Source organism: Sphaerodactylus townsendi, linkage group LG07 (assembly GCF_021028975.2).
Source record: "Sphaerodactylus townsendi isolate TG3544 linkage group LG07, MPM_Stown_v2.3, whole genome shotgun sequence".
Classification (NCBI taxonomy): Eukaryota; Metazoa; Chordata; class Lepidosauria; order Squamata; family Sphaerodactylidae; genus Sphaerodactylus; species Sphaerodactylus townsendi.
The window spans coordinates 62,328,910-62,350,797 of NC_059431.1; the positions used below are offsets into that span (position 1 = coordinate 62,328,910).

Here is a 21,888-nt window from a genome sequence, read left to right on the forward strand (position 1 = left end):
GCTAGGGCTGCAGCGTTTGGGACTCTTTAGTTTGGAGAGGAGGAGGCTGAGGGGGGATATGATTGAAGTCTATAAAATTATGCATGGGGTAGAAAATGCTTGACAGAGAGAAATTTTCTCTCTTTTCTCTCACAATACTAGGAAAGTCCAGGGGGCATTCATTGAAAAATGCTGGGGGGAAAAGAATTAGGACTAATAAAAGGAAACACTTCAATTCACTTAGCGTGTGATTGGTGTTTGGAATATGCTGCCACAGGAGGGTGAGTGATGGCCACTCAACTCTTGGATAAAGCTTTAAAAAGGGGCTTGGACAGATTTATGGAGGAGAAGTTTGATTTATGTGGCTACCAATCTTGATCCCTCTTTGGATCTCTGAGATTGCAAATGCCTTAACAGACCAGGGTGATGTCGGGGAGCAAACACGCAGCAAGGCCATTGCGTTCACATCCTACATGTGAGCTCCCAAAGGCACCTGGTGGGCCACTGCGAGTAGCAGAGAGCTGGACTAGATGGACTTTGGTCTGATCCAGCTGGCTTGTTCTTATGTTTTTATGTTCTTATTGTACTAACAGTGCAATCTATGCAGGGGTGTGTGCGGAGGTGGCTGGGGAAAGCACCATGAAGCCAGCGCTGTGCTGCTTCCACCTGAGCTTCAGATGGCATGGAAAGAAGAGAAAGTTTAAATCCCTCCAGCCACCTGAATTGCCCCAAAGGACAAACAGGCTTGCGCTCCACTTTCGTGTGGCATAAGTCTGCAGAGCCAGAGGCCAGTGTTCCTGGGCTGGAACACTGGTGGAAGCCAACTAACATAGGTTCCATCCCTGGGCATGCCCCACCTCCTTTGCTGGTGTCTGCTCAAATGCCAGTGCAGCTCCACGACTGTCTAGACCTCCAGGTTTGCCTGTCACTGGGTGGCATCACACTGGTGTTTTTACACCCTCCGCCAGTATGGCTGCCCCTTATGTTAGTGGAGGAGGCAAACATGTTGATGCCGCCCTCTGCCACTTCCACAGCACAATCGTCCCCTGTCCCCCATTCTGGATTAGGTTGTAAATTGTTGTGAAAGAAATGCCAGAAGTGACTAGAGAAGTAAAGAAAGCAATTCTACCAAATAGCCTCTTTCTTCTTGTGTCAGTGCAAATGGAGATGTATCCAGTGGTGGGATTCAAATAATTTAACAACCAGTTCTGGTGGTGGGATTCAAATAATTTAACAACTGGTTGTTTACAAGCACCATTTTAATAACCGGTTCTGGCGAAGTGGTGCGAACCTGCTGAATCCCACCACTGGATGTATCTTATGAGAAAGGTAGAATTAGTGTACGTGAAATGCTTTTTTTTTAAGTCATCAGTTGAACAGAAGCAAGCAGTAGTGTATATATGTCCCAATGCCTGACACAACATATATTCTCTGTCCTTTGAATGTCCTCACACTGAAAAAAAAATTATACTGGTATTTTTTTGGAAGCTGCCAGGTTGCACTAAGTGAAAGCAGTTCCTCTAGAAAGAAGGTTACATTGCTGATAGGCATTGCAAAAATCACATCAATAGTGATGATATCATGATGAGGATGATAAAATTTTAACATAACAATTTTAGGTAATCTTTTTTAGATAATACTTCCATATCTTACTAGGTTCTTTAAAAAAAATCAAACTGTTTATTTTTAAAAAATTATTATTATTATCAGTTTAAAAAACCGTCCTCCCCCTAGGGGCTCAGGGCGGTGAACAACAATTTTAAAACATGCATTAAAACACAGTATAAAAATGTCAATGTACTCGATAAAACCAGAACCATAAAAATGCTGATGGAGTCCTACTCCTCTCCCTTCCCCACCCATGGGAGGCCTACTCCTCTCCCCTCCCCACCCATGTGAGGCCAGATGGAATGATAGATGTACCTAACCAGGCTGACCAAATCCCTGGCGGAACAGGTCCATCTTGCAAGCCCTGCGAAAACTCTGCAAGTCTTGCAGGGCCCTGATCTTCTTAGGGAGCCTGTTCCACCAGGTAGGGGGCAGGGTTGAAAAGGCCCTGGCCCTTGTAGAGGTCAGCCTGATCATTTTTGGGGCAGGGATCACCAATAGGTCCTCCTATGAGGAGCGAAGGGGCCTAACGGGGCAATACGGGGAAAGGCGGTCTCTCAGGTATGCTCCCTAACTGCTTCCTAAATAAATTTTAACTGCTTCCTAAATAAATCTATTTATTTCAGTAGCATTTGCACAAATTTTCAAATGTTTTTTAAAGAAGTGTCCCTGATTTTTAAAAAAGATGTGAATTTAAAGCAACTGTACTAGGTTTGTCTTGGCTGGATATGAATGGAGGAAAAATACAGTAACATTTTTCTTCTTTCAGTTTGCTCCCCTGGATTTTATGGTCATCGATGTAGCCAAGCATGCCCCCAGTGTGTGCACAGCAGTGGTCCTTGCCACCATGTGACTGGACTGTGTGACTGCTTACCTGGTTTTACAGGAGCCCTTTGCAATGAAGGTACAAATCATAATGCAGCATTACTGTTGTTGTTTTGTTGTTACTCTATAAATGTCACCTTTTAGCTTTATGATCATTATGATCCTAGGCCTAGAATGTTACTTACAGACCCTAGGGAGGCCTGTAAGAATATTAAAGAACCTATGCTTTTTTCTACCAAAAGATGATAGTGCGGTCGTGCATTTATTGGCAGAAGCCAAATGTGCATACCTTCGCATGTTAAGTAGGTCCCAATTTTTCATGAAGACTAAAGAATTGTATTTAATCACTGGCTTCATCCAAACCATTACCCTTTGCAATGTTAAACATAGCACTTTGTTAAAAGAGCATTTACAATGCTCTGGAAAGCTATCAGCAACACCTTCACTTTTGTACAGTTGGGTCCACCATTTTGTATGCTCCATGCAGCCATGGGAAACATAGAAGGTGTAACTGTACAAAAGCAAAAGTGTTGTTGATAGCCTTCTGGAGCACTATAAATACCCTTTCAACAAAGTGCTATGTTAAAAACTGGAAAAAAATAATGATTTTTACTAAGCCGGTGTTTAAATATGGTTCTTTTGTCTTCATATAGAATCAGATGTGGGGCAGGGAGTGGGGAAAAGCAAGCACTAGGATCCCAACAGAGCATTCCTCCACAAAAAGGTTCTTTGATGCCTTTCTTGATGTTTGGTTCTTCTGCAGTATTCTGGGACGGGGAGGGGAAGCGCCTGGCAGCATTCTCTCATTCCTTGACAACCTCAAAGACCAATCAAATGTTATTTGGTATATTGGGGAGGGGGGTGAGTGTCCCATGCTGTGGTGTCTTTAAAGCCAACCGGGAACAAGGAAGGTAAGCTACTTTTCTGCTAACATGTGTACTCGTGATCATGTTCCCATCATTTTGTGAGCATTTCCCAAATTTAACAATATTTAAGCAAAAAAATAAAAAAGAGAGAGAGAGAAAAAAAAACCTGAGCTAAATCTAAGAATGCTAAATTGATGAAGCCAACATTTGATTTTTGCAGTCTGTCCCAGTGGCAGATTTGGGAAGAACTGTGCAGGAATTTGCACATGTACCAATAATGGAACTTGTAATCCAATTGATCGGTCTTGTCAATGTTACCCTGGCTGGATTGGTAGTGACTGTTCACAGCGTAAGTACCTGTATTTTCTTAGATCAGATTTCCTGATAAAGTAAATATTCATGGTTGTGTTCTTTATTTTTTTCTTGAGGTAGCGAAGACAAAGTTTTTAACTAAGTGAAAAACTACAATGAATGCTGGGGGCAGCTTCAAGCTTTTGAGAGTGCAATCTTAATTAGTCTTTACCTACATAGCTTTGGCACACTTTGGATGAATTTTAGGGTGAATTAAACCTGTGGTCTGGGACTCCTTGTAACATGGCCCATTGTGGATTTACTAGCACAGATTTACTAAGTTGTGGCTTTACTAGCAAAAGTTAACTAGCTGAATCCTAGAGCAGGGCAACATCTGAATTATTTAGAAAACTTTAAACATGATGGTTTTCATGATCTATATTACCTTTAACTAGTTTTGTTCACTTTTAAGACATGAACAAAACTAGTTTTAATATAAATGTTACAGGTAATATAGACAGAGGTGGGATCCAGCAGGTTCTCACAGGTTCCCGAGAGTAGGTTACTAATTATTTGTGTGTGCCGAGAGGGGGTTACTAATTGGTGATTTTGCCACGTGATTTTTGCCTTAGTTACGCCCCTTCTCTCAGCAGTAGGGTGCAGAACTTGAAGCAGTCTAGCCGGAGGTGCACCGGAGTGCGTGGCAGCCTGCGCCTGCGTGCATTAGTTTCCTAGCCACAGCCCCGCCTAGGAATGCCCCACCCCCGGAATGCCGGCCATGCTCCCGTCGTGCCCCGCCCAGCCCCATTGGCGCTACACCACAGTTTGAATCCCACCACCATGGGAACCTGTTACTAAAATTTTTGGATCCCACCACTGAATATAGATGTTTGTGTATGACTGCAGTAGCACTTTATTTTCATGCCGTTATATTAGGATTGTGTTCTAAAAGGTCTTATATAGCCTTCATTGAAAACTTTTTTTAAAAAAAATACAGTACTGACTGGCTTTTACAGATTATTTTGAAGTTTTTACAGATTATTGTAATGTTTACTTTTATAAATTACCACTTTCTTTTTCTTTTAAAGAATTTATTTCGTTAAAATCTTTTGGGATTTTTAAATTGAAATTATAGGATTAGCATGAAGCTTGCCTGTCTTGTTTTGTTTCTGAAGCTCTTATTTGTTCCTTATTAGATAAGGATTCTTCTTTTATTGTTTATGGATAATTTGATGTGGGATAATAAGAAAAAAGGACAGCAGAATGAAGAGGAGAGGTCTGTTAAGGCTTACCTTTAGACCAGGAAAAGGAATTATGCTAGTGTCGGACAAGAGTCCCTTTATAGCCCTGCTCAGTTATGTTTGTAAAGACTGGTAGAGAAACCCAAAAATCAGGCTTTTGACAGAAGAATAATTTTTACTGTGTAGAATAGATGTCTCTCACACCCAACCAGACAAAGACCTTCATCTTTTATACAAAGATTACGATGTCATATTTCATAATCATGGCCACGTAGATACATACATACCCTCTATATGATCATATTTCTCCCACATGTGCTTTCTTCCTTAAAATCAAATTGGCTTGCCTAACCGTCTTCTTCCACAAAAGCTGGAAAGTTCTGTCCTTCTCTGCCCTAGGCTATATGTCCTTTCCCATAGGCAAAGGGGGCAATAAACTGAATTCTATATTTGGTTTCAATCAAAATAGACAGTTCCCAATATTCCTAAGGGAGGGATTATTCCTAAGGGGAGAGACATCTTCATTTTCAATTATCTGATCAGATTCATCTCTATTCTAACCCTTGATCTCTTCATTTCTGTGTTTATTCACGTAGACCATCTTATCTATTTGGGTAGGCCTAAAAGATCTATTAGATATGCTCTCTCTCATGTCTCTGAAGCTGTACCATGACGTTATAAATTCCTTAGTGATAAAATCTTCCCTGATGTGTAACTGCTGACCAGCTGGCCTTTATAGAGAAAATCCTCTTGAATCTTTGGTTTTATAGATCCCTTATTCTTGAATATCAAATATAATTTTCAGGCCTATCCCCCTTTCCCACACTAGTCTTGAGTAAAGGCTTTCAGTTTTTTGAGAAAAAGGAGATCCCATCACTTAAAATTGCTTCAGTGGGACCCTCATGAAGTCTTTTAAAGACAGTCCCTTGTTTGTCTAAATCACCCCACATTTTTGTGAAATAAACACGTAGCTGACATTTTTAAAAGTAGAAAAAAGAATCAGATCCAAATTATTTTATTTTTAAGTGTTTTAAAGATTGGCTGGTAAAACTATAGCTTCTCAGTCATATGGGATAACACAAACAACCTATTTTCTGTGAGACTCCTGTTTTGGAGTAGTTCTCTGATCTGTACCAATCACATCTCAAAACACAGCAAGTGCTTGGTTGCTTTGCTGTGCTATAAATAATGAGTTTTGACATGGAAAGTGTTATTGATTGGTACATTGATTAAAATGAAGACAGGTCCTTAGGCTACATCTGTGTTCCTAACCTCATAATAAAGTTCTAATGAAGGCCTTTTGCATGCTAAAAATCTAACACTGTAATATACGCCATGATTGCCTTGGTAGGAGGTGATCCCAGTAGACTACATGAAATAACATTTGATACTGACTGCAGTCCATAGTCTGTGAGAATAAAAGGGGAGTTTCTATGTCCTTTCACTGTACAGTAGGAAAACTGGGCCTCCTAATTGCCCATTAAATGACATCTTTGGACAATTTTTCAAGAATCGGTTGTGAATCCTGTGTTGTAGACTTTTCAGTCTTTATTGTCTGCATATTCAGTCTGTGGTAAACTATCAGCTGGCTAAATGATGACCTTTATTTGCTATCATAAGGTGTGGCATATTCAACATTACTGAAGTTTTTCATACTCAGAAGCTTTCTTTGTAGTTTTTTTTAACTCTTATACTAGTAGCAAAGTCTCAGTAATGAAACATGGAACCCCACCATTCTGACTTATTTATTCATTGTGCATGAACATATTTAAGACCTTGGTTCTCAGTATTTCATGTGAAACATATTCATGCGTATGAAATGTTAGTGAAATATAACCACACGTTCACTGGAACTAGTAATACATGGGGCAGTGTGTGTAGTCCTTCGGGGATCGGGCGGTATACAAATTAAATAAATAAATAAATAAATAAATAAATAATAATAATAATAATAATAATAATAATAATAATAATAATAATAGTTGTTAAAGTGCTTAACTAGGCTCAGAGAGATCTGGTCTCAGATCTCCACAATCATTTGAAGCTTATTGGGTGACCTTGGACCAGTCACTTTCCCTCAGGCAAGTATATGTACCTAATAGCATTTTTGTGAGGGCAGAATGCGGGAAGGGAGAACCAAGTACAGGCACTGAGCTCCAAAGATCAAGAGTGACATCAAAATCCACTGAATGGAGATTTTGAAAGGGTATGCTGTGTTCATTTTCTGTGTCTGCAAATCAAACGCAAAACTTTCAACAACAGCTACACATACATGGAACTGAAGTTCCACAGAAGTTCTTTCAAAATCATGTGTAGATTATCTGAGGGTGATGCTGAGCCAGGCACAGTGCTTTGGCCATGACATTTCAGGAGATAGAAACAACAGGAACTTCTCAGTATTTTACTTGCAGAGCTGTTTTCCCAAATTAGTACATGTAGGCTGCAATCTGACAAACATTTTCCTGACAGTAAGCCCAATTGATTAAAATGAGACAGTCAGTGCAATCCTGAAGGACGGGGGGGGGGGGGAGAGGGGTAGTAGCACCACAGCCGAGGATGGTGCAGTCATGGTGCAACTGCCTCCAAAGAGTATAACTGCACTGCAGACAGTAAGTCAAAAGCAACACCCATGAAAGTGGCCTATCCACTGATTTTGCCAGCATAATGGAGGTGTTCCTAGATCTAAAGGGCTCAGGAAGTTGAATAAAGCTGCCCCTGCCCCTGGGAATGCCCCATTCAGTGTTGGTTCCTCTGCCAGGGAAGCACTGGTGCCCAGGTGTCACACTGCTGTATGGGTCCCCAACCCCTGTGCAAGTGCCTCTGTGCCAGCGTGTCTCCTGAGCAGTTTTAGAGCCCCTCTCAGGCAATGTTCATTTCAAGTAGACTTGCTTAGATTGATCACATAATTCAATATTTTAATGAGTAAATTATAACATGAATACAAAACAAGAAAATATTGGAAAAGCAATAAAATATTGGAAAAGCAGAAAATATTATTTTAAAATTGCATTGATTTACAGCAGCAAAGCTGAATATAGCCAGTGATGTTTACATCTTCTTACTGTAAGAAGCAAAATCCATAATGGTAGTTATTGATTGATTTATTTAGAGAATTTGCATGCTGCCTCACCAGAACCTTCTTCAGATAGCTCACAACTCAAACAATCAAATACCAGCATGCAAATAAAAATAAGACAAAATCATAAAAGCAAGTCAATAAAAACATGCTGGGGCATAAAAGCAGCATAAAACAAACAGAGCAATCTAAAATAATACTGATAAAACAGTCCCTGAGCTCTGAACAGGTCACAGAACAGTTAAAAAAACATAAACTTCCTTACTCAAAAGCCTGAGTACATGAAGGAATTTAAGGTAGGTGCCAGGTGAGCCTCAAGGGTGAAGTTCTATTGCTGAAGAATCCCTGTGTCTGGTCGCCACAAGGACACAGAGAGCAGGACTTGAGAAGATAATCTGAACTGGTTGGGTAGATTTAATACAGTAAAACTGTAATGACTATACTTTAAAATAACCAATGAATATTATTTACATATCATACATATATTTGAGTTGTAGAATTCTGCAAAGCTGTATCAGATATAACTACATGTTTTTTTTAATTGTTTCAGCTTGCCCTCCTTCCCACTGGGGCCCCAACTGTATCCATACATGCAATTGCCACAATGGAGCTCGGTGTAGTGCATATGACGGGGAATGCAAATGTACACCAGGGTGGACCGGTCTCTACTGTACCCAGAGTGAGTCCTCACTTGTACAGCTGTGTGCTAAAAATACATAGTAGAATAAAACTTGTAACAAAGGAACTGCTGCTGATAGTCACAAGAGAAAAAGTATATGTATTTAATATGTTCATCAACCATATTAGGTAATAGAAGCAGAGTAGGAAATCTCTGTCCCAAGATTGCACAGTTCTTATGAAGACAACACAAAAGGAGACACACATTCCAGATCAGTTGTCATATTCGATCCAATGCCCCTGTTACAGCCATCCTGTAGAACCACAGGAAAAGCTTTCAGAGGTCCATTGCTCTCCACAGTAATTATCCTTCCTTATACATAATTCACTAAGGGTTGGAATGGCGTGATGACTCACTTTCCACCAATTGGCATGCAGGACTCACTTTCCACCATGGAAGTGAGTCCAGCTTGCCGATTGGTTGGAAGATGGGTGGGGACCACCCTCCCCTTTCCCCCACACACCCCTCCCAACCCCCAAAGACCAAGCCAGGCCTGGCGGGGCATGTGTGGCCCTCCCAGCCAGACTCAGCACAAGCCTCCTCACTCCCTCTCCCACCCCCCCAAAATTCTCCAGCCGGCATACCACGTGCCCAGCCCACTTGCTGGTTGCCTGCTCGCAGCATGCCAAAGAAGTAGGCAAGAGGAGGCACAGTTTTGGGAGAAGGGTGAAATTTGGAGGGTGCACTTTCAGTGTTTGCCTCAGTGCCAGTTACTGAAGGTATGTCACTGGGCACATGCCAAGCAAGACCGCCCCAGCCAAAGCAGCCCTCACTCCCCCCCACATGTGGGGTTTACTGTTAGTAATATTAGAAAGTTGCTTTCATTGATTATCCCAGTTGTATGAAAAGTTTTATATCACTGTTAGTAGGCATGGGTAGTGCTGGCATAAATCTCAAAACAGATGTGTAATCTACACAGCAAGTAACCTATACCTCAGCAGAAATGCACAGTTGAGTGCATTGGAAGTTCTGAATCTAATGGGGTTTGTCAATCTGTTCTAGAGAGAAAAAGCCCTTAGCAACACAAGATCTTAAAATATAAAACTATTCAGATTTTAACTATTTTGCACTTTGTACATGTTCTTCAATTATCAAAGTTAAATAACTACTTAAAATCCCATTTTAACCTTAAATGTTTTCAATGATGAAGGGTTTAAAAAAATAACCAAGCAGTGAAAGCTGTAATGAACTAATAAACATTGGCAACCTCATTCTATTGATAAATGTCACATTGTTCCATGTGTTCATTATCACACCCACTGAGTTAATTAATTAACTGATCATTATATATACTTGACTGGCAATTACCTTGGGGTCAACTGTGTACATTACTCCAAAAACAGTGCCACTACAATCTTTTCATAAGATCGTTATGGCCAACCTAAAAACAAAAATCTCATTTCAAATTGCTGATGCCAGGAAGTAGAACATTTATTAGAGGGTTGTTCTGACCTGGTAAACCATCAGCTCTGAAGATGCTTTTCTTTCCTGAGTCTGAATAATGATCTCTTTACATGTCATAAGTCTTTTTTTCAGACGAAAATGGAATTTTTGTGTGGACCTAAGTCACAAATATCTACTCATTATTAACAAGTCTTCCCTTACTTTGACATACTTTTTCCTTTGAATTTCACTACTTACCTTACAGCCCAAGCCAGACCCTGGAGCAGCCAGGGATGGTGCTGCTGTCGCACTGCTTCCAGAGGGCTTCCAGGGAGTGCAGGGAGGCAGTGAAAAGCTGAATAACCCTAGCCACCTGAAAGCCCTCCATAGGACTTGATGGAGTTGAGCCACCCAAAATCTATCAACCATCCCACTAGTGTTCCCAGGGCCAAAGCCCACTGGAAGCTGACTAGTATCAGGTCTGCCTCTGAAAATGCCCCCAGAATGCCCCAGCTGCACTGGCCTCCATGTTAGGTTGACATAGCTGTGGAAGTGGGGGCTGCAAGTGGGTCATGCGCTGCGGAGCTCTGCAGCACGGACTCACCTCCTTGTTTGCCCTCCTGGCCAACATAAGTGTCATTTATTCCAGCCGGGAGGCAAATGCATCAGCACGAGCGCATGCTGCCTCTTGTGGCCTTTCCACCACCCCATCTGGATTAGGCTGTCAGTCTTACAATTTGCCTTCCACTAGTATGACTGACCTTCCACCTCCCCATATAAACTCCTTCAAATGTTATCAGGTTTCATAATGTTGAATCTCCCATTAAATCATTTAGTTATGATTTCAGTTATATGACTGATCACCCCATTATTAAAAATAACTGTTTTTTGAAATAGATTGGGTTATTTTTTTATTGTTTCCACTGCAGGATGCCCTTTGGGGTTTTATGGAAAGGACTGTACATTACTCTGCCAGTGCCAAAATGGAGCTGACTGTGATCACATCTCAGGGCAGTGTACATGTCGTACAGGATTCATGGGAAAACAGTGTGAACAAAGTAAGCTAGAAGTTTGTTGCACATACTGAAGAACTAATGCATACAAGCATAAATGTACAAAAGCATTCTAACCTAGGACAGCTGTAGGAGACACATTCACTTACAACAGACCCATTAAAAGCAATGGGATTGAAATGCATAGTTAAATCCTTAGGTTCTGAAATTGTCAATGGGATTAACAGAGCAAGCCTAAACAGAAGCACTTCCTTCCATATCCATTGGCTCTGGAGGACTTAGAAGGGTGCAAGTTTGGTAAGGATGGCAGTGCTTCAGAGCCAGCATGGTATAGCAGTTAAAAGCAGTGGACTGTAATCTGAAAAACCAAATTTGAGTCCCTACTTCTCCACATGAGTGGCAGACTCTGTTCTGTTGCTTTGCCATGACCCAGTTTTGTTTCCATGTTCCTGCACATGAAGCCTGCTGGGTGACCTTGAGCTAGTCCCAGTTCTTTGAGAACTGTCTCAGCCCCACCTACTCACAGGGAGTCTATTGCAAGGAGGGGAAAGGAAGGAAAAGTAAACCACTTTGAGACTCCTTAAAGGTTGAGAAAAGAGTGGTGTGAGCACCAACTATTTTTCACTGTCACAGCTGTTGTTAGATTGTGCTCAAGATTTTAAAATTAATAAATACAAGGAGACTACCATTGAAGTGTAAATAAATACAATTTAAATTTTATTATTTTATTTATTCTGAAATCTTTGAAATGTTGTACACTTTAAGGAACAGAAAATAATACCCTTTAAAAATACATATGGATATCACAAAATATATCAAGCTACTAGACAAGGGACTGAACTTCAGTCTAACATATAAATGTATTTGTGTGTGACTGTATAAAATGTGTGTGGGAAACTGGACAAATATTCTTTTCTCTACAAGTTTCTCAGAATTCTTACATATAATTTTCTTGTGAACTTACAAGCCTTTTCTGCACGCATAGCTTACCACAGATTTTCCCAGTGGTCAGATCATGTGATTTGGAAATGCTTTCTGGGAAATCCTTCTGCATCCCTTTTCATCCCCCCTCATAGCTTTGGCATTCTTTTCCTCAGTTGTGGTACTGCAAAAAAAAAAAAGTAATATTCCTGATGAGGGTCAGATGTCACCTGTGATGTGGTAGGTGACAGCACAAGACAAAGAGAGGGTAGAGAAGAAAGAGGGAAGTCTGTGTGAATGCTGTGTGTCGCTCTCACTCCCTAACAGAATAAAACCAAAAATGGGGGTATGGACAAGACTGGCCATTCAATAAGGTGGAGCAAAAAAAATTTGAGGAATTTTGCTCCGGCATTATAAGCCAGCTCTGAAATGGATGAAAAAACATTCCAGTTAAAGTGCTTGGGGAAAACACAGAAAAGATTAAGAGAAAAATGTTTTGAAAAGCAGAGGGAAAACATTTGCTAAAATAAAAAAATAACATAAGGCATGAAATGATATAAACCACTCATTCAAAAAAAGCTACAGATGCCACGTTGCCTAGTATTGGATCATCTTTACTGTATGCAAGCATGTACTCTGCTTACCTGCATTTATGATAATATTTTAAATGTACCAATTTTTGGCTAATATTCTGGCTAATGAAACATTGCCACCTGCTGGTGATAAATAAAATCTGCAAGATTTCAGATGTTCATATATGGAGTGAAAACTTTGAAACTGACAAATCTTAAGAGATTTCAGTTCTATGCCTGCCAGAATTTCAAAGAGCCATATGCCAGATTTATCTAAGAAAGGCTCTTCTCAAAAATGGTATCGATTAACCTGGATCGGTGACGTACAGAGCATTTTTGGCTTCCTCTTGTTAAGTGCATAATTTCAAATTGCCGTGTTTTCTGACCATGTAAAAGTTACAGTTCTACACAAAGCTCTGTTTTATTGCATCATGGAAACTGTTAATTTTCTGTGTATTGTCGAAGGCTTTCACGGCCAGATTCAAATGGTTGTTGTGGGTTTTCTGGGCTGTGTGGCCGTGGTCTGGCGTATCTTGTTCCTAACGTTTCACCTGCATCTATAGCTGGCATCTTCAGAGGTGTGTCGCAAAGAGAAGTCTGTTACACACTGTGTTCGTGAGAAGAGAATGTTTAGTGGGGTATATATTGTCCATGTCCCAGGGTGGGGAACCAATCAGTAAGTGGAAAGGAAAACCCACAACAATTTTCTGATAATTTTCATTTTACCAAATACTTAGTAGAATGGTTTGAAAGGTAAACTAGACATTGTTGCATGCTATTTTACACAGAGTGTCCCCCAGGGACATATGGCTATGGCTGCCGGCAAATATGCGATTGTCTGAACAATTCAACTTGTGACTACATCACAGGGACCTGTTACTGCAATCCTGGATGGAAAGGAGCAAGATGCGATCAAGGTAATATTTTCTGAACACAGCAAACTTAAAATAAACTTTGAATTGTTGATATGTAGGCAGGGATATCACAAGCATTCCAAAGAACTAAAAAACTGTGCCCACTTTTAGCTATTCCAAAGCTAGCATCAATACAGACAAAGAAAATACTTTCAAAGTGCTTTTTCTGAAATGATCCACTTACTATGATTCTGCATCATACTATCAGTATCAATACCATACAGACCTAAGCAGAGCTGCTGCTGGTGGTGATGGAAAGTGTCATATACTTTGTGGTGTTTCATTTCACTTGATCTTTTGCACTGTAGACTTTGTACTATTAAGTTATATGACATTTACCTTGATTCCATTTTATATTTTGTAACTTTGTCTACAGGATAAAATAATCTTTAATTATATAGTCTGTTTTAAATGTTTAAAAGGCAGCTATGTAGATTAATAATGCTTTATCTTCAGACTTTTGAAAACTATATGGAATAATGTATAGAACATCTTGAATTATCTAGATGATTGATTAGAATCATTAAAACCTCACCTTTTAAAACCTCCTTTAAAAAGAAGGTTACTAGTGTGCACAGTTGCAGGAAAAAATATGAAAATGCTTTGAAATTTTTAATTCAGAAAATGATATTCCAACCCATCTTTTCCAATCTGCTACAAAAAAGCATAAAATTTCAAGTTCTTCCACAGATTGTGTGATTTGACATAGCAACATGCATGCAACAGATAAGCATATTCATATTTGTAATACATCAAAGCAGTGCACTGTGTATATATATACAGTATATACAAAGCAGTGTATATATTATCATGGGTTTCAGAGAGTAATTTTAAAGTATATCCTGAATATACTGATTGTGTTTCAGGGAAGTGGATGTACATGTAAAACATTAATTATCCTAATAGATCTTTAAAGCATAGAATTTCAGAGCTCTATAACATCAGCCATCTGATATGTCTTCAAAAGCATTTTGACCATGCTTAATTAGCATCTGCAGCTAATCTTTGGTCACCAAAACCTGTGTTTTTCATTCTATTCCACTCCCTTTAGTGGTATTTTTCACTTGTTCTTGTTTTTCAGCTGGAGTAATCATAGTAGGAAATTTGAACAGTTTAAGCCGCACTAGTGCTGCCATCCCTGCTGATTCTTACCAGATTGGAGCAATTGCTGGTATCATTATTCTTGTCTTGGTTGTCCTCTTCCTGCTAGCACTGTTCATCATTTATAGACAAAAGCAGAAGGGAAAGGAATCAAATATGCCTGCAGTTTCTTATACACCTGCCATGAGAGTCATCAATACGGATTATACCATTTCAGGTGGGAACTTGGAAGCGTGAAACCATTATAATGTCTCCATTCAGCACAAGCTTTTATAAAGGGGAAGTTTTGTTTCCTCAGCTTTTCCACAAATATGTCTTTTGTCTATCACATTCTATGCATTTGCATGCCCTCATAGTATTCTCTGTAGGAAAGTCCATGGTGACAGAGAACTTTTGATATCAGGATGAAAATCTGGTTTAAGTACTGTCCCTCATGCTCCCTGTTTCAATCAACATCTCTCTATTAATCACCAAGTTGCTATCTACTAATTATCAGTATTAATAGGTACCAAGTAACATTTCCCATCAGGCAACACCTGGAAAATCACCTCAACCATTGTGTCTGATCATGGTCTTAAATAAAATTTTGGTTTACATTTAAATATGATTAACATTTATGCTAATAAACTAAATGGTGGATGAAAGGTGGGGCTTCTCCTGAAAAAGTACACATATTCCTGGCTCCCGATTTGCTAAACATTATCATCAAGAAGGCTGCATAAGACCCACAAAGATAAATTTATTAAATGCAATTATTATTTCATTTATACTCCACCCTGTATCGCAATGGGGACCCAAAGTATCTTACACTGTTTTCTTCTCATCCATTTTATCCTCAGGAGTGGCACCTCATCTGTGGAATGCCTATGAGTCAGGTGCCTACATTGCTTTCTTTTAGGTGTCTGACCAGAACATTTTTGTTTTCACAGACTTTTAATTAAGGGATTGATCTTCTAAAATCATTTCATATTATGCTGTTACCATGAAAAATGTTAAATTCATATTAAGCTGTTCAGTTGTTTGTTTTTATTCTCAAGCAAGAGATTTTTTAATGCTCAGTTTTAATTTATAACTTTTAGTGTTTATTTTATTATGTTGTTCTGCAAGCTGCCTTGGTCAAATTCTCTACGAGAGGTTGCAGAAAAACTTGCTATATTAATAAACAATCCTGTGCAGCAGGTTAGGCTGAGAATGTGTGACTGGTCCAAGATCACACAGGAAGTTTCCGTGTCAGAGTGGGGACTCAAACTTGTCCCAGAGTGGGGACTCAAACTTGTCCAACAGATCATTTGTGATCAATGACGTAGGTATAGATTTTTATGGGGGGGTTGGGGGCATGGCCACGCCCCCACCTGCCTCTGGGAGCATGGCCACGCCTCCCCAAGCCCTGCCCTCGGCGGGGCTTATAAAAACAGCTCTCTGAGGCCAGGGACAGCAGACTCCCCTGCCCGCCCCGCCTTGCCCCCCCACTGGCTGGGCTCGCAGCCGGCAGTCCCTTCTTCCCTCCACTCCGGGCAGAGGCGTAGCTAGGAAAAATGGAGCCCGGTGCAAAATCTGAGTTTTGCGCACGCCCCCCCCATGGGTGGCCACTGTGATGCTGAAATCCACCCCCAAAAAGCATCACTTTCAATGGTGTTTAAACTAGGGAGCCCAGATTCTCCTTTTAAATCTACCTTAAAGGGAGAATCTGGAGTCCCCAGTTAAAACAACATTGAAAGTAATGCTGTTTTGGCGTGGATTATCCCCCACCCTGAAACAGCATCACTTTCAATGTTTACGCTGGGGACCTCAGATTCTCCCTTTAAATCCTTGCCGAAGGGGGTGAATTTAAAAGGAGAATCCAGGGAAATTTGGGGGCTGCCTGCTGTCAGGGGTGCAATTGTTAAGCTAGCAGCACCAGACTTTCAAGGTATCTTTAGGGGACTCTCCTGATGATACCATCCAGGTTTGGTGAAGTTTGGTTCAGGGGGTCCAAAGTTGTGGACCCTCAAAGATGTAGCCCCCATCTTCTATTAGCTCCCTTTGGAAACAATGGGGGATGGGACTCCCTTTGGGAGTCCATAACTTTGGACCCTCTGAACCAAACCTTGCCAAACCTGGTGATATCATCAGGAGAGTCTCCCATCAAATCCCTAAAATTTCGGTTCTGCTAGCCTAAAAACTGCCCCCTGCAGGCCAAAAACTGAAAAAAACACTAAAAATATATAAAAAAACACAAACGGGGCGGAGCTTCAGACATGTAATGGGGGGGTTGAACCCGAGGAAACCCCCCCTTACCTACATCCTTCTTTGTGATACAAAGAATTAATGGAAGACCAAAAACGTATCAAGATCTAAGAAAGGCAAACAGGATTTCTTCAAGTTAGCTAAAAAGCTTGCTTCAACCATTTTGAAGAACCAGCCAGATTAGACTATAAATATGCATTTGAAAACCCCAAAAAATTGAAATTTATTTGTAATGTCTTAGTAAATCTTTGTTTTATTCTGGTGGAACTCTTGTCCTGTTTTTTAGTTCAGTGGCAGGGACTAGTATAATATAACGGTTAGCTAAGCTTGCCAAGCCCTGCATTTCCCCACTCCAAGTCCCCCCCACTTCCCCACTCCAAGTCCCCCCCCCCCCCACATTAGCTGGCCAATAAGGAACTTATTGGCATGTTGGGGAAAGGGAGTCTGAATTTTCAGCAGCATCAAAAAGAGGTCTAGACTTGCTCACACAACAAGTATTGGCATCATGTTGCAGGCAACACAGGGACACTCTAGTATAAAATTACCTTCTACCATAGACTGGGCTACCCTATTTGGTGGTGTTTCTGTGAGCGAGGGAGGATCTGGTGTGCGAAAGGGTCAGGGATATGTATGTATTTTAAAAGATGCATGGTGAACTGTGACTAATTGAACCCTGAACAGAATATAATCCTGAACAGAGGTTGTGCAGAGTGGTAAGACCTCTAATAGAGTAAGAGGAGTCACAATAAGCAATAATACCTTCGTTTTTACAGCTTTCACTTGCAATTAATTTTCAGAAACCATTCCTCACAATAACGGTGGAAATGCTAATAGCCACTACTTTTCTAACCCAAGCTATCACACTCTGACACAGTGTTCAACAATTGCCAACAACATGGACAGGATGACTCTGGCAAAGGTGAGAAGGGCCTTCATTGCTCGGTTTTTAAAAATATATTTTTTAAATAGTATACTGAGTATTCAAATATTACTTTGTATTAAAATATTACTGAACAGTTACCATCTTCACTGTATGTTATTTTTATTTTAAACAGTCAACCAACAACCAGCTGTTCTTGAATCTTAAAAATGTGGATCAAGGGAAGCGAGGACCTCTCATGGACTACACAGGAACACTGCCTGCTGATTGGAAACATGGAGGCTACCTCAATGAGCTTGGTAGAAATAAAATAACCAGTTCTCTGTAAGAATGTTAGGAAAGAGAATATTCCTGCTGTCAATGGTATCTCTAATTGCGGTAGGAACTGCGCAGAAGTTCTCTACTTCTGCGCAGAAATGAGCCGCCTGAGAGAGCTCCCCCTGCCAGCAGCTGCACAAACTGTGTCACCAATACGGTATCTCTGCATGGCTGTGTGGTTTACAAGAAATATTGCCTATTGTATATGTTTTTCTTCCCTATGGGGTCAAAGATTGTGGATATGCCTAGATACTTACAAGTTCTCAATGTGTTCAATAATACACGTTAGTATTAACCAAGCTGTCAGTGTAGTAAAAATCTTAATAGTCAACTGCATGCCAAATGCTCTTCCAAAGACTTAGTGTTTCCTCCTAGAACATGTTCTTTATTTATGTTCCTCTTTTTTTTAAATAGGTGCATTTGGAATTGATAGGAGTATAGGAAAATCCCTGAAAGGTGAGTTTACATTTTCTCATAGATGTAAATGCTGGTGCCCAAATAATGGTCCTTCTGATGTTGAAGCTTTTCTAAAACCAAACAGTTCTGCATGTCCAGACCATTGAAAGCCCTTCTTAAAAGCAATATATAACTATAATAAATAAAAGGTCAAAATAAATAATATGAAATTAATTCACACTCATTAAATAATTGCATATTTCCTCCCAAGAATGTTTGTTTATTGCATGATCCTGAATTTCTGAATGGATAGAAAATAAATCAAAAATGGTACCCGCAAACCTGGTTGCCATTTTTTCTACTCATCAGCCATCCTAAGGGTACCATCCTAAGTCCTGCCTCAGAGTGGCTTAGGATGCAACTAAGCCCCTCTTCTGCATAACCTGAAGAAATGCCAGTGTCAAGGGACTCTGGTGTACTTGTTATGATCTCTGCATCTTGATGTGTGGTCTTTTGTTTACTTTCATCTCCTCTACAAAATAAAGATAGATACAAATTAGCATCACTGGCCCTCAGCCAGAGTTAGAGAGAGGGAACAGAGAAAATTTTTCTCCCTGCCCCTAGATACTAGAAACATACAATGAGGTTGATGGGCAGTAGATTTAGAATGGACAAAAAGATACATTTCTTTTGATCAATGAGTGATTAAACTGTGGAATTCAGTGTGAGAATGTAGTAATGGCCATAGGCATCAATAGCTTTAACAAGGGGTTAAACAGATTCATGGAGGATAAGTATATCAGGGATTACTAACTAAAGGAAATCTCCATCTTCAGAGGCAATCAGTGGCAAAGCTCCCACAGGGACATCCAGGGCGCTCCCCGTGGGAGTCACGGGGGGCACAAAATCACCCGATTGCGCCCCACCCCCCTCCTCTGCCCAATCACGTCCTTTCTGATCGTCCTCCTCCTCCTTGCCTACGTCCTCCTCCTCCTTGCCTACTCCCTCCCTCTCTCTCTCTGTTTCTCTCACTATATAAAAAACTCACTCAGCTTGGTATTTATGCCTCTATAATCAGTGAACCTTTCAAGTTATGGTGAGTTCAAATTTCATTTTACATAGTTTCCCAGCATCCTCAGGGCATCTGAAAATAACTATTTTGTAATTTGCCCTTATCCCTTTCTGCCCCCCCAAAGGATATTTCCTCCAAACTGTCCCTCAGCTCCCTCACAGCCTGCATGCAAATGAGCATTCTTCTCATTGGCTCCTACTTTTAGTTTTGCCTCATGAAGGGGGGGGGGGGAGAAAACTGATGAAAGGGCTGAGATGGAGCCAGCAGGGACAGTAAAGAAGAGATCATGCATGCCCTTCTGAAGGGCATGCATGAGTAAGTTTTGAAAGAAAAGAAAACTTTCTACTTTTAGTTTTACAGAGGGGACAAATCAAAACAAAAGCTAGTTTGTGGCTTTTACCTATTATGTTCCAGCATAAGTACAGCATGGTATCTGTGAATTGCATTTGTACAAAATCTTTAATGCATTGAATATGAAAATAATCCCTTTATAGGTAACGGTTTAGCACTATAAAACTGCATTATGCAAACAGCACACTGGCAGCATGAACTTTGGAGATTCAGAATCTGAAGAGTTTACAAAATAATCTCATAAATGCTAGAATTCATCCACTCATGAAACTTGAACAATTGAACCTGCAAAGTTTTAATTAGTAGTTTTTTTATATTATGCATAAGCCATATATACATGTATGCGATATAAGTGATATAAGGATTCCACTTGAAAAAGTTTGGATTCCACTTGATTCCACTTGAAAAATATCTCTCTTTAAACCTTTCAGTCTTCCTCTGCTATTTTGCCTGTGTCTATTTTGTTTTTGGTATAGCTTTTGGCATATAATTTTATAATACCGTGTCTCTCATAATGTGCATAATGTGGTTTTTCACTATAGATAGTGGAATGAATTTCAGATACATAATAGTTAGCTAAGGAGTGCAAGTCATATTGTTCCACCCTCCAGGTGGTGGCTGGAGATCTCCTGGAATTACAAATGATTCCCAGCACTGGTGGGATTGAAATAATTTAACAACCAGTTCCGGTGGTGGGATTCACATAATTAACAACTGGTTGTTTACAAGCACCATTTTAACAACCGTTTCTGCCGAAATGGTGCAAACCTGCTGAATCCCACCACTGATTCCCAGGTACAGAGATCAGTTCACCAGGAGAAAATGACAACTTGTATGGTAGATTCTGCATTGCACTCCACTGAAGTCTGTCCTCTTCAGAGTAACAGATCCTTACAGCTCTCTTTGAATCCCCCTTCCTCAGTTTCACCTTGAAAATCTCCAGGTATTTCGCAGTCTAGAACAGGCAACCCTAGTTCTGCACAATGTAGGAGGTTTTCATAATAGCTATATCTTCAATGTATTGTCGAAGGCTTTCACGGCCGGAATCACTTGGGTGCTGTGTGGTTTCCAGGCTGTATGGCCGTGTTCTAGCAGCATTCTCTCCTGACGTTTCGCCTGCATCTGTGGCTGGCATCTTCAGAGGATCCTCTGAAGATGCCAGCCACCCCCCCCCCCCCCCCCCCCCCCCCCCCCCCCCCCCCCCCCCCCCCCCCCCCCCCCCCCCCCCACCCCCCCCCCCCCCCCCCCTCCCCCCCCCCCACCCCCCCTGCGAGTCCGCCCGCCCCCCCCCCCCCCCCCCCCCCCCCCCCCCCCCCCCCCCCCCCCCCCCCCCCCCCCGCCCCCCCCCCCCCCCACCCCCCCCCCCGCCCACCCCCCCCCCCCCCTTCCCCCCCCCCCCCCCACCCCCCCCCCCCCCCCCCCCCCCCCCCGCCCACCTCCACCCCCCCCCCCCCCCCCCCCCCTCCCCCCCTCCCCCCCCCCCCCCCCCCTCCCCCTCCCCTCCTCCCCCCCCCCCCCCTCCCCCCCCCCCCCCCCCCCCCCCCCCCCCCCCCCCCCCCCTCCCCCCCCCCCCTCTCTCTCTCTCTCTCTCTCTCTCTCTCTCTCTCTCTCTCTCTCTCTATCTATCTATCTATCTATCTATCTATCTATCTATCTATCTATCTATCTATCTATCTATCTATCTATCTATCTATCTATCTATCTATCTTTGTCTCTCTCTGGGAAGAACCTTTGGGTCATCCAGGGTTTACTTTGGGCTTAGCAATTGCACCCTTAGCAATTAGAGGACGAATCTGCAGTACTTGGAGTTCTTGTAGATACAAGTGTGAAATAGGCATTCAGAGGAAGAGATGGAAATTCAGGATTGCTTGTACTGTGGCTTATTTGGGCAGGTTTGATATTAATCCAAGCTGGCTATTATTTCTGGCAGTGCTTGGGAGAAGTGCAAAGGAATGAGTGGAGGATAATAAAACATTATTCACTTCAGTAATAAAACATTTTGAAAGCATTTTCAGTCATATGACACTTAAAATACTTTTAAGTGTTATAACAGTTGTTAAACATTTTGAAAGCATTTTGAAAATGTTGTCAAAAATTTTATCTCTGCTGTGTGCCGTGGCCCATTGCTGTGTTTAGATTTGTGAGTTGAGACATATTCTGTAATGTGATGGTGATT

The 21,888-nt window shown here is 41.2% G+C and overlaps 1 protein-coding gene across 2 annotated transcripts in view; it reads left to right on the forward strand.

Annotated features, from left to right (window-relative positions):
- MEGF10 (multiple EGF like domains 10) overlaps nt 1–21,888 on the forward strand; it is a 138,299-nt gene that overhangs the window by 112,661 nt on the left and 3,750 nt on the right. Inside the window, exons 15-23 of one of the 2 annotated variants that reach the window (XM_048503646.1) lie at nt 2,357–2,491; nt 3,499–3,627; nt 8,437–8,565; nt 10,878–11,006; nt 13,243–13,371; nt 14,450–14,686; nt 17,493–17,614; nt 17,751–17,874; nt 18,308–18,349. In XM_048503646.1, the coding sequence (XP_048359603.1) occupies nt 2,357–2,491; nt 3,499–3,627; nt 8,437–8,565; nt 10,878–11,006; nt 13,243–13,371; nt 14,450–14,686; nt 17,493–17,614; nt 17,751–17,874; nt 18,308–18,349 (1,176 nt within the window). The remainder of the gene's footprint in view (nt 1–2,356; nt 2,492–3,498; nt 3,628–8,436; nt 8,566–10,877; nt 11,007–13,242; nt 13,372–14,449; nt 14,687–17,492; nt 17,615–17,750; nt 17,875–18,307; nt 18,350–21,888) is intronic. The other variant, XM_048503647.1, reaches the window with a different exon arrangement.